At 41.4% G+C, this 13,178-nt stretch overlaps 1 protein-coding gene across 1 annotated transcript in view; it reads right to left on the bottom strand.

The window, feature by feature from the left end:
• dhx36 (DEAH-box helicase 36) overlaps window positions 1-13,178 on the bottom strand; it is a 60,865-nt gene that overhangs the window by 9,815 nt on the left and 37,872 nt on the right. The window contains exons 14-18 of the mRNA XM_033031801.1: window positions 11,297-11,361; window positions 3,731-3,874; window positions 1,859-1,976; window positions 1,200-1,298; window positions 17-190 (exon numbers count right to left, since the gene is read on the bottom strand). Of these exons, the coding sequence (XP_032887692.1) occupies window positions 17-190; window positions 1,200-1,298; window positions 1,859-1,976; window positions 3,731-3,874; window positions 11,297-11,361 (600 nt within the window). The remainder of the gene's footprint in view (window positions 1-16; window positions 191-1,199; window positions 1,299-1,858; window positions 1,977-3,730; window positions 3,875-11,296; window positions 11,362-13,178) is intronic.

Raw genomic sequence — 13,178 nt, 5'->3', positions numbered from 1 at the left:
AACTTTGATACTTTACCAATGGGATTACAAATGGATCCTTGAAGCTGAGACTGGCGGCGATGGTGAGGACGGGATCCAAGCAGCACAACAACGCCCCAAACAGGATCATTTTCCCAATGTGGGGCTCAACTGGCAGACGGGCTAAATGGACACCGAGTGCTGTCAGCTCTTCATCCCTGTCCAAGGCGTTCTGAAAAAATTGAAAATAAAATTAACATTTTACAACTTTAAATAAGCCCCACATGATACTGGACAAAGGAGGGGGAGGGTGAGGGAGAAAGTTAATAAAAGCAATCTTTGCTCTACATATCCATAGACTTGCCCATTGGGATCATAATCACCTGCAAATGGGCACAAGAGAGACGGCATAACTATAAGGTGAGAGGGACAAAGTTTAAAGATGATGTGGGTGGTAAGATTTTTTTTAACACAGAGGGCCTGGAACGCAGATACGATAGTGGCGTATAATAGACTTTAGGATGGGCATATAGATATGCAGGGAATAGAGGGATGTGGATTATGTGCAGCCAGATAATAGTTGCTCTTGATTTCATGGTGGGCAAAGATATTGTGGGTCGAAGTGCCTGTTCTTGTCCTAAAATCTTCCATGTTAAAGTTCCAGGTGGATGACTCTACAACTGAAAGGCAAGGGTGTGACTATCGACACTGCTCCATGTCCTCCAGAGATGCTACCTGTCCGGCTGAGTTACTCCAGCACTTTGTGTTTTACTCTCAAACCCAGCATCTGCAGTTCCTTGTGCCACCACTACACTGCTTAATTTCAGTTTTCGAGATACAGCGTGGAAACAGGCCTTTCAGTCCATGGAATCCGTGCCTGCCAGCGATCACCCGTACACTGGTTCCACACCAGAAACAATTTACAGAAACCGATGAACCTACAAACCTGCACGGCTTTGAAATGTGGGAAGAAATTGGAGCACACGGAGAGAACCCATGGTCACAGGGAGAACCTGCAAACTACGTACAGACAGCACCCATAATGAGATTGAACCTGGGTCTCTAGCACTGTAAGGCAGCAACTCTACCACAGCACCACTATGGTTCCACTGCACTACTTCTGTGCTGTAGCAAGAAACTTCAAAAGGGGGTAAAAAATATTTGTTACAGATCTATACGTGTGCAGTTAGCTGTAGGAGGGGTTGCCAGGTGTGATTCATCCTGTCCATTTAATTACTTACCAACTCTTTAAGGTGGGTCACGGACAGATTAATGGCTTCCTTTGATGGAGGCTGCATTGCCTTTCCCAGGAATTCGGCAATTTGACCAAGGTGCAAAATCTACAATGAAAGGAAAAGAGCATTTAACGAATCGTAAACAAAAATGAATGAAAAAAACATATGTTGGTGATTTGAAATAAAAACAGAAAATGCCAGACACTCAGCAGGACAGTCAGCATCTGTGGAAAGAGATACATATATTTCAGGTACAGGATCCCGTTAAACAACTGGGAAAGAGAGGAAACAGGTAACTTGCATTCCCAAGAAACACAAAGAGCTGAAGTAACGCAGCGGGTCAGCAGCATCTATCTCATCTACTACATCCACTGTTCTCTGTGGGGACTCCTATATATCGTTAGGAAGGTGGGAAGTGAGAAAAGACCAGGACAAATCAGGGTTGGCAACAGATGACTTCAGTCAGGGTGGTTCCCTGCTAGGCCAATTGTTGTCCAGGGAATGTGTGATCTCGCTTGGTGTTCTGAGGGGGGTGAGATTAGAGTAGGTAAGGGGGGGGGGGGGGGGGGTAGAAAAGTGGTGATGTTAGAGTGAATTATATTTTCATTTTGCTGAAAATTAAAAATGAGAAGGTTAATGGTGAAGAAACAGCAATTATCTTTAACCTTGATTTGCAGGCAAAGTTCTTCAAGTGGTGTCCTCATGATTTCAGGTAACTGATAGTCATCTAGAAGGCTCTCTCGCAATCCATTGTACAAGTGGTAACAGGCGCCCGGTTGTACCCTGAAAGACGACAGAGTGATTTTTGTTGTAGTACCAACAAGATGAATGAACATGCAGCATCAGACGCACCTTCGCCACTATATAAGGCAAAGTGTATGACACAATGTTTATTGAACTGCCTGGAATAGTAATCAAAAGCCATTTTATGCGCTGTCTGCAACAGCAGCACACTCTACTCAAGGCCATCGAGATGGGATTCAATGCACAGCACGATAAAGCACTGAGATACAAAAATAGCGTCTCCATTCATTCACATTCCTGTTTAGTTTTCACTGAAGACATTCCTCAATAAAAGACCACAATAGTTCAGCGCAAGGCGCCAGACAGCTTTCAATTTTACGAGTTCCAAGAACGGGAAGTGATCGCAGGGATAATAAAGAAGATGAGCTTTTAAAAAAAATACATAAACTAAGTTGCTGTGGCCTTGAGCACGTTAGCTGAAAAGGTTGAAGCAGATTCAATAGCAATTTTCAAAGGGGGAAATGGAAATTACTTGGGAGAAAAATAAATGGAATTAGGCAAGAAAAGGTCAACGGTGTGGAATTGATTGTAAAGCACACTTAGTGACATTTTTAATTGCATATGGTGGGGTATATATGGCATGTCTTATTTTCTTCCATTTCATTATTGATTATATAAAACAAATGACATCATCCAATGAACCCAAAACATAGCTGTTTTAGTATATCGTCGCGGTCTCCAATCATTTTTCTTTCAACCGTTAGCTTTCACAAGCTGATTTAATCTACCGTGATCGTAACGACACAGCCTGTTTTATTATGGGCTCACACACCATTGACATATAAATCGACAAACCAGTTAGTCGAAATGCACATTAAATGTATTGAATTACTTTCCAATTTAGTTGTCTTTAATACACATATTCATCACTTGGGATTACACATATAAGTATCCAGTGTTTAGTGTAGAGATATAGTATGGAAACAGGCCCTTCGGTCCATTGAATCCATGCCAACCTGAGAACTCCCTTGACTGTTTTCCTCTGTAACATCTAGCTCAGCTATTCACACAGTAACCCCTTAGTTTAGAGACATAGTATGGAAACAGGCCCTTTGGCCCACCGAGTCTACACTGTCCATCGATCACCCGTTCACACTTTCTCATCCACTCCCTATACACTAAGGGGAATTTACAGAAGCCAATTAACCTACAAAAAATGTCATTACACTGGAAAGAATGCAGTGCAGAGACGATTTACGAGGATGTTGCTAGGACTTGAGGGGCTGAGTTATAGGGGGAGGTTGGGAAGGGTAGGACTTTATTCCTTGGAGCGCAGGACGCTGAGGGGTGATGTTATTCTGGTGTGTAAAATCATGAGGGGAATGGGTGGGGGGAATGCAGTGTCTTGCACCCAGGGTAGAGGAATAAAAAACAAGAGGACATTTGTTAAGGTGAGAGGGGAAAGAATCAACATGAGCCCGAGGAACAACCTTTTCACTGAGGGGAGTGGGCATATGGAATGAGCTGCCAGAGGAGGTAATTGAGCCATGTCCGAAAGATACTTGGACAGGTACCCGATTAGGAAAAGGTGAGAGGGAAAGGGAAAAACGGGGGCAAATGGAATAGCTTAGATGGGGCATCTTGATTGGCACTGAGTTGGGCCGAATGGCCATTTCCCGTGCTGTATGACTCTATGACTCAAAATGGGATTTAGTTCCACATGTATGCACTGAAAGAGTGCATTGATGCAGTAATTTATTTAACACAAGCTGACTTGGAGAAGTCTACTTTACCTTCCAGCTCGACCCTTCCTTTGCTTGGCATTAGCTTTGCTGACCCACTCTGCTGCCATTGTGCTGATGTTGTTTTGGGTGTCGAAGTGAGTCTCTTTTATCTTTCCTCCATCTATCACGTGGACCACATCATCTATGGTGATACTGGAAGACAAAAGTTTTTGACCAATTTTTTACAGTGGGTTTAAAAAAAAAATCTTGTCGCACCAGTGCTTACATGAAAGATCATAGTGTCACCTACTGTATTCAGTGCTCCCGATATGGCCTCCTGTACATCAGAGAGACCAAGAGTAAACCAGGCAACTGTTTGGCCGAACACTTGCGCTTGGCCCACCAAGGCCTGCTGCATCTCCCGGTTGCTAACCATTTTAATTCCTCTTCCCATACTCACCTTTTTGCCTTGGGCATCCTCCATTGCCAGCGTGAAGCTACACACAAACTGGAGAAACAGCACCTCATATTCCACTTAGATATCTTACAACCCAAAGGCATGAACATTTCCTACCTCTAGTTTCTTCACCTCTACTTTCAGTCTGAAGGGTTCTGACCTGAAACATCACCAATTCTTTTTCTCCAGAGATGCTGCCTGACCCCTGAGTTACTCCAGTACATTGTGTCTGTCTTCGGTATGAACATTGAAATCTCCAATTTTAAATAACCAACTAACAAACACCCCATCCCTTTTTTCCCCCCTCTCTTCCCTGTGCCTCACCTGGATGCACACCCATTTCTCTTTCAAAAAAAGACACAAAATGCTAGAGTAACTCAGCGAGACAGGCAGCATCTCTTGAGAACTTGGATAGGTGATGCTTTGGGTGGGACCCTTCCTCAGGACGAAGGGTTCCAACTCGAAACATAACCGTATTCATGTTCTCCAGAGATGGTGTCTGACCTGTTGTTACTCCAACACTTTGTGTCTATTTGTGAGCCAGCATCCACAGTACCTGCGTCAACATTTCTCTGATAACCCTGCAGATATACAGGTTTGTTGAAGGTTAAAAGGGAATCCATTTGTGTTTTAGGACTAGAAAATACCCTTTATCTGACACAATTGCATTCCTTCAAACCGTGATGTGGTTGTGTGTGTCCTCCTAAACACAAGTGCAATTATAGGGTAGATGGATAGGCAATCGGGGAGAAAGGAATTGATCAGATTTGGATGTGTTGTTCCATTCTTGATTAACTTGATTTGTTACACAATCACTTTACAATCCATGAGAGGTTTCGTCATAGCGATTCCAACCTATCAATGTTCATATAAAATATAAAACACTTTCCACATGCCTGTAAATGAGATTCATTTACCAATCTCGATTCTTCCCTGTATCTGGGCAGGCAACACATGGGAACGATTCACCAAAATCACAGTGATAATATTTTATACTGACACAGCCTCAATGGGTTTTGGGAGCCAGATTTCCAGGTTTAGAGCACCCTTTGATCAAAGGGATTTCTGTCATCACTGAATGCCCAAATTGAAATGGTCACACTGCCCTGCAGCAAAGGTAAACGTCAATCAGAACAACAATCTAGGCATACAAAATTTAGGTTGAGATTTGTTATTGTTACGTGTATCGAGGTACGGTGAAAAGTTTTGTTTTGCATGCTATCAAATCAGATAATACTACACATAAATGCAATCGTCAAACTCAAGTACATTAGATTGATCAATAGGGATACCTCGAGATACAGAGTACAGAATATGGTTCTCAACATTGTAGCGCAACAGTTCCATAGACACAGTCCAATGTCCACAATGGGGTAGAGGTGAATTGGACACCACTCTAGCTGATGGAAGAACCATTCAGATGGTTGAAACAGAGGGGAAGAAGCTGTTCCCGAGTCTGGTAGGATCCAGCAATGGAGTGTTACCTTATAGGTGGTTGCTGGCAGGTCTGTTACCCTGAAAGAATCTGTACCCCGAGATACAGTGAAAAGCTTTGTTTTATGTGCTAACTAAACAGATCAGATATACTATACATAAATACAATAGTCAAACTCAATTACAATAGGTAGAGCAAAGGGAAAGATAGTGCAGAATATACACTCCATAATGTTTGGGACAAAGACCCATCATTTATTTATTTGCATCTGTACTCCACTGTTTTGGAAAAGAAAAAAAATCACATGTGGTTAAAGTGCACAGTCAGATTTTATAAAAGGGTATTTTTATACATTTTGGTTTCACCATGTAGAAATGATATCTGTGTTTATACATAGTCCCCCCATTTCAGGGCAAGGAAGACCTCCACAGCTGATGACAGAAGAATTCTCTCTGTAATAAAGAAAAAACACCAAACCTGTCCGACACTCTTCAGGAGTCAGGCGTGGATTTGTCAATGACCACTGTCCACAGAAGACTTCATGAACAGAAATACAGAGGCTACACTGCAAGATGCAAACCACTGGTTAGCCACATAAATAGGATGGCAAGGTTACAGTTTACCAAGAAGTACTTAAGAGCATCCACAGTTCTGGAAAAAAGGACGTGGATAGAAGACAAGAAGATTAACATATCAGAGTGATGGCAAGAGCAAAGTATGAAGGAGAGAAGGAACTGCCCAAGATCCAAAGCAAACCACGTCATCTGTGTACTGGCTCACTTAGCTTCATTGATGATACAACTGCTGATGTTAGTAGCATAATGAATTCTGAAGTGTATAGACACATACTATCTGCTCATACTACCGGCGGTTCATTCTACAGCAAGACAATGATCCCAAACATATTGCTAAAGCAACAAAGGAGCTTGTCAAAGCTAAAAAATGGTAAATTCTTGAGTGGCCATGTCAATTGCCCGATCTGAACCCAATTGAGCATGCCTTTTATATGCTGAAGAGAAAACTGAAGGTGACTAGCCCCCAAAACAAGAATAAGCTAAAGATGGCTCCAATACGGGCCTGGCAGAGCGTCACCAGAGAAGACACCCAGCAACCTGTGATGTCCATGAATCGCAGACTTCAAGCAGTCATTGCATGCAAAATATATGCAACAAAATACTAAACATGACTGCTTTCCTTTACATGACATTGCTGTGTACCAAACATTATGGTGCCCTGAAATGGGGGGGGGGGGGGGGGGGACTATGTATAAACACTGCTATAATTTCTACATGGTGAAACCAAAATGTATAAAAATACCCTTTAATAAAATCTGACATGGTGCACTTTAACCACATGTATTTTTTCTATTACAAATCTCAATTTGTGGAGCACAGAGGCAAATAAATACAGGATGGGTCTTTGTCCCAAACATTATGGAGGGCACTGTAGCTCACGAACAAAGGGGAAGACAGAATACAGTCAGTTCTCAAGCATTTGCTTTAAATGACCATGAAACTACATAGCTATTAAGAGAATTGAAATACCACCGATGGCTTGTTTATAATGACATTATAAAGCTACAAAGGCTTAAATATGAGGAGATGCAGTTTTTATGCTGTCTTATTTACAGATTTTAAGAGTCTGCTGGCTCATGTTATAAGCAGCTGTCGAATAGCAATCAATAAACGACAGTTCTACTCACATCCTAGGATGGCAGTTACCTGCGAATGAAATGATTTATTGCATCTGGTTTTAAATTTTAAACATCCCAATGGTGATATTTTAAACACGCTGAGTTATGATGGTTTTTGAATGCACTGTGAGTGTTGAAAAGCAGATTCAACACTAAAAGAAGCAAAAACAGGGAAAAACTTGGAAAAAGAAAGTCATTTATGGAAATGAAAAGTATTTTGATTATTATTATTATTAGGTGGATTTTCATATTCAGCAGCTCAAAATCTGCATCCGACCAAACTTTACATTCTGATCAGTGGTAAGTGTGGCAGTATCGAGCTGTTTTTAAAAGTAGCATAAAAAACATAGGACCCAATAGTATTCTGTTGCACAGCATGGTTGGTAAATTTGCAGATGACACCAAAATTGGTGTGTAGTGAACAGTGAAGATTACTTAAGATTACAACAGGAACAAGAATTGGGAAAGTGGGTATCCTCCGGGTGCTCCGGTTTTCTCCCACATTCCAAAGATGTGCAGGTTTGTAGGTTAACTGGTTTCTGTAACATTGTACCAAATCTGTAGAATAGAACTTGTGTGAATGGGTGGGCGTTGGTTAGTGATGGCTGGGTCGGCATTGTATTTCTAAACTAAAGTACAAAATGCTACATTTTGGTTTGTAAAACAAGGGTGTTGTTGGGAATACTAGTGAGGCCACAGTTCTGGGAATACCGGGCGCAGTTCTGGTTATCAAGGTATAGAAAGGATGCCATGCAGATGGAAAGAATGCAGAAGAGATATAAAAGGAAGAGATATAAAAGGATGTTACTAGGACTGGAAAGTTTGAATTATAAGGAGACACCAGATATGTTGTGGCCTTTTTCCCTGGACCATAAGAGATTAAGAGATGACTTTATGGCAGTTTATAAAATCACAAGGAGCATAGATACGGTGGGAATGGTCATGGCATTTTCCCCAGGTTAGAGGAGTACAAAAATAGAGTGCATAGATTTAAGATGAGAAGGGAAAGATTTAAAGGAGACCCGAAGGGCAACTTTTTCCATGCAGAGGTCGGTAACATAGAAAATAGGTGCAGGAGGAGGCCATTTGGCCCTTCGAGCCAGCACCACCATTCATTGTGATCATGGCTGATCATCCCCAATCAATAACCCTTGCCTGCCTTCTCTCCATATCCCTTGATTCCACCTGCCCCTAGAGCTGTATCTAACTATTTCTTAAATCCATCCAGTGATTTGGCCTCCACTGCCTTCTGTGGCAGGGAATTCCACAAATTCACAACTCTCTGGGTGAAAAAGTTTTAAATGGCCTCCCCTTTATTCTAAGACCGTGGCCCCGGGTTCTGGACTCGCCCAACATTGGGGAACATTTTTCCTGCATCTAGCTTGTCCAGTCCTTTTATAATTGTATATGTTTCTATAAGATCCCCCCTCATCATCATGTGGAAGAAGTTGCCAGAGGAAGCAGTAGAAGTGGATACATGATGTTTAAAAAGGCATTTACACATGTACATGTATCTGGAAGTTTAGAGGAATACAGGCCAAACAAAGGTAAATGGGACTCACTCAGATAGACACCTTGGTCGGCAAGTATGTGAAGGCCAAAGAGCCTGTTGCCACACTGTGTAACTTTGACTCAAATAATCATCGTCCCTACCAAAGGAAATCTGGTAATGATCTGTGCATTCATACTCTAGCGACACTCTGCCAGCACACAGGTATACACCAATCATTTCTAAAGATTTTAGTAGACCTGAACAAGCTAATGGGCGCAGATTTAAATGGAAAAAAAAGTATTTGAATGTTCGTGGAGTCCGGGATTGGTGCCAGATTTTAGACAAAGCAAAAACAAAAAGTTATTCTCCAAGAGTTCCTGGACAGGTCACACTCTCAGGCTGAAGATAGACTGGTGGAGACCAAAAACTAGAGTTGTTTTAACAATGAAATTGAAATTTATACCATGCGAATTCTGGGTTGAACTGTCCTCTCACCAGTTTGAGAGGAGTCTTGAACTCCCATCTATCTCAATGGAGAACTTTGAACCATTATTAATCAAACTTTATTGGACTTTATCTTGCACAAAACATTATACCCTTCATCGTGTGTATTGCGTATCCTTTATATTGTGGATGGCTTTATTGTAATCATATATAGTCTTTTCACTCACTGGATAGCAAGCAACAGATAGCTTTTCACTGTACATCAGTACATGTGACAATAATAAACAAAACTATAAATGATTTTTGATTAGTACAGATGTCATGGGTTATGGGGTGAAGGCAGGAGAATGGGGTTATGAGGGAGAGATAGATCAGCCATGATTGAATGGCGGAGTAGACTTGATGGGCCGAATGGCCTAATTCTGCTCCTATCACATGAACATAGAACTAGTGTGAACGGATGATTATTGGCCGGTTGGCCAAAGGGCCCGTTTCCACGCGGTATCTTTCAATCAATCAATATAATGTCTGGAATTTACTGAGGGTCGAAAGTGAACCTCTAAACAGTTTATTGATTAGTAATGCCTGACAGCACCGTTGAGAACACTTTATATTTAACTGATGACTGAGAATTCACTGATGAAAGTAATTAGTCTGATTGGATTAGTGAAGTTTATTGAGGATCTGGGCAGATTTCCCATGTTTATGGGCGACCACTAATATTTGGCTGTGCTGCAGGAACTTGATTGGAGGTACAGGTACTTCTGGAATGCAAGTTTACAGGGCAATGTCCAGAACATTTCTTGTCCAAGCTAATCTCAGATGTTTCTCAGCCTCTCAGAGTAAAAAGGGGAGAAGTGGAAAATAAAGAGGGGAAAGATTAAATAGGAACCTGAGGGGTGATTTTTTTTTTTTTTTTACTGTGGTGGGTATATGGAATGAGCTGCCAGAGGAGGCAGGATGCAACAAAGGTCCAGGGTGGTTGATGGGCTGTTTGTCAAGTGAGTCACTTAGTCCTCAATGGCATTGCGTTTCCCTGAGAGTTGCTGGAGCTCCAATTATCCAAGCAAGTACAAACCATTCCATTGTGTTCTCAAGTGGTGCCTTGTAAATTATGGAAAGTCTCTGGCGATTCAGAAGATGATATCAAGGGATAATTCAAGGGATATGGGGAGAAGGCAGGCACGGGTTATGGATTGGGGACGATCAGCCATGATCACAATGAATGGCGGTGTTGGCTCGAAGGGCCGAATGGCCTCCTCCTGCACCTATTTTCTATGTTTCTATGACGTTGCTGAAGCCATGGTATTTATCTGGCTGGTTCATATTTGTCAATAGTGACCCAAAGACATCACTGTTGGGGAATTCACAGATGGGTAATCCCTTTGGATGTGATGGGTAGGTGTTTTGACTCTCTGATGAATCAGATGGTGGCACCTTGCCATTTTTATGAATGAAGATTATTTGACTGCAAAATGGCACCTCGTTACAGGAGCAGAATTAGGCCATTCGGCCCATCAAGTCCGCCATACAATCATTCTCAACCCTGTTTTCCTGCTTTCTCCCCATAACCCCTGGCACCTTTTAAAATAGACAACCTTATTTTAAATAGTCATCCCCAGTTCTGGATTCTCCCACAAGATGAAATATGGTCTTTAGATCTTGTGTTTGACTTAAACTAGGATATAACTCGAATCCAACCTACCCAAAAGCAAGTGTTGGGCTTTGTCTCTGGAACAGTTATGCTGAGAACTAATTCTGCATTCTATCTTTCCCTTTGCTCTACATATTGTACTTTGACTTTGACTTGATTGTACATATATAATATTATTGTGCAAAATAAAGCTTTTCACTGTACATAGGAGCACCAGGCAATAATAATACACCTAAACGTAAGGAGTAGTTCTCAAATGCATTTATTAAAAAAAGTCAGGAGGGAAATCAAGATATTTCACTAGATGAAAATCTTTGAGGAATAAACAAAATGATGGGAGGCCGCACAAAGGAGGAAATTTTTAGACTTGTTGAGGACTTAAATAAGTCCTAGCAAAAGCATTTTGTACAGAGTTATTTGAAGAACATTTCTCCCACTATAAGAGTGATGTGTCCATTACCTTGTCTCTGCAATGTTAGTGGCAATTACAATTTTACGAACTCCTGGAGGTGGCCTCTTGAAAACCTGCAAATATAACCAATCTAAATTATACCAATCCTACATCTCTAATAGATAAATCATTATCCTCTGACAGCATGTCATTTAAGTGTAACGTAAATTGAATCAGAAATAGGATTCACGGCTTCCATCACTTTCCCTGTAAAAGCTTGAAATCAGAAGATGTCAATCTAATCATATTTGTGGCAAATGTTATAGTTACCCAAATATCTCATTAATGTCCGATAAATATGCCTTTTAAGGTGTCCCAGTTTATACAGAGTCTAGCAAAACAACAATCTGCAAACTTTGTCACTTACAGAGCTATGCTTCAATTATAAATGCAAACATTAATGCATATTTCTGGACGCTTATCCCGCTGTTTATAGATAAGGTTACCACATTGTTTTTCTTTTGCATTTCCCTTCGATATACTGAAAATAATCCTTTTCTTAAGCACTACACAAAATGCTGGGGGAATTCACCAGGTCAAGCAGCATCTGGGGAGGGAATGAACAGGTGTCGTTTCGGGTCGAGACTCTTTTTTAGAATGACTTACCAGGTTTTGTCCAAACCCCAGCTTTCTCCCCCATCCCTACTCCTAACATTCTGAAGAAGGTACCTGATCCGAAACGTTCATCTGTCCATTTCCCTCCCCAGCTGCTGCCTGACCCGCTGAGTTCCTCCAGCACTTTGTGTTTTTGCTCAAGATTCAAGTGTCTCTTAGGGTTGCTTGTTGATTGACAGAATGAGCACACAATGATTTTTGCTATAATTTGAGAGATAAAGCATGGAAACAGACCTTTCGGGCCACCAAGACCTTACCGACCAACGATCACCACACTAATACACTAGTTCTATCCTACACACTAGGGACAAATTAATTATTTTTTTAACCAAAGCCAATTAACCTACAAACCTGTACGTCTTTGAACTGTGGGAGGAAACCACAGTCCAAAGTCCACAATAATAATACCCGGTTGCTGGACTTTTCTTTCCCATTCCTACACAGACCTTTCTGTCCTCGGTCTCCTCCATTGTCAGTGAGGCTAAATGCAAATTGGAGGAACAGCATCTCATATTTCTCTCACTTCAGATAACCCTGACATTCCTTCTCTCTCTATCTCTCCCCCACACAATTTTATACTAGCATCTAATTTTCACCCTACAAACAGCTTGCAGTGGCCTGTTTCCTTTATAATTGTCACTTTTTTGCATATCTTTCATTCATTGTTCTTTATCTCTCCGCATCACCGTCCACATATCGCATTTCCCTTATCCGTAACCAGTCTGAAGAAGGGTCTTGACCCAAAACATCACTCATTCTTTCTCTCCAGACATGCTGCCTGTCCCGCTGAGTTACTCCAGCTTTTTGTGTCTATCTTTGGTTTAAACCAGCATCTGCAGTTTCTTCTTACACATAAAAACAGGCATGGTTTATTCTGCCCCTCACATTTCCACAAGTCCACAGTAAGATATCACAGCTAACGTACCCACAAAGCAGAGCAAAAATTGCAGTCTATTTGTATGAAACACTCAAAGCACCACTATTCTCTCATTAATATTAATGCCAATGATTCCAGACAATAGTGTCAAGAGTACTTTATTGTCATACATCCTGACAATTCTTAAGGCCCTGTCCCACGATGAGAGTTTACCCAAGAGCTCTCCCGAGTTAAAAAAAAATAATCAAACTCATGGCAAGTAAGTAGAATGTACGTAGCAGGTACGTCGGAGCTCGTGGATGTCTCGTAGCGGCTCGTAATGCTAACGGCAGGTACTCGGGAAACGTGGAAACTCACAAAGTTTTTCAACAGTGTGAAAAATTTCCAAGAGTAAAAAAA

The sequence above is a fragment of the Amblyraja radiata genome, chromosome 13, assembly GCF_010909765.2.
Source record: "Amblyraja radiata isolate CabotCenter1 chromosome 13, sAmbRad1.1.pri, whole genome shotgun sequence".
NCBI classification, from domain to species: Eukaryota; Metazoa; Chordata; class Chondrichthyes; order Rajiformes; family Rajidae; genus Amblyraja; species Amblyraja radiata.
The sequence above is the reverse complement of the archived record's forward strand: the minus strand, read 5'-3'. Positions and strand labels throughout refer to the sequence as shown.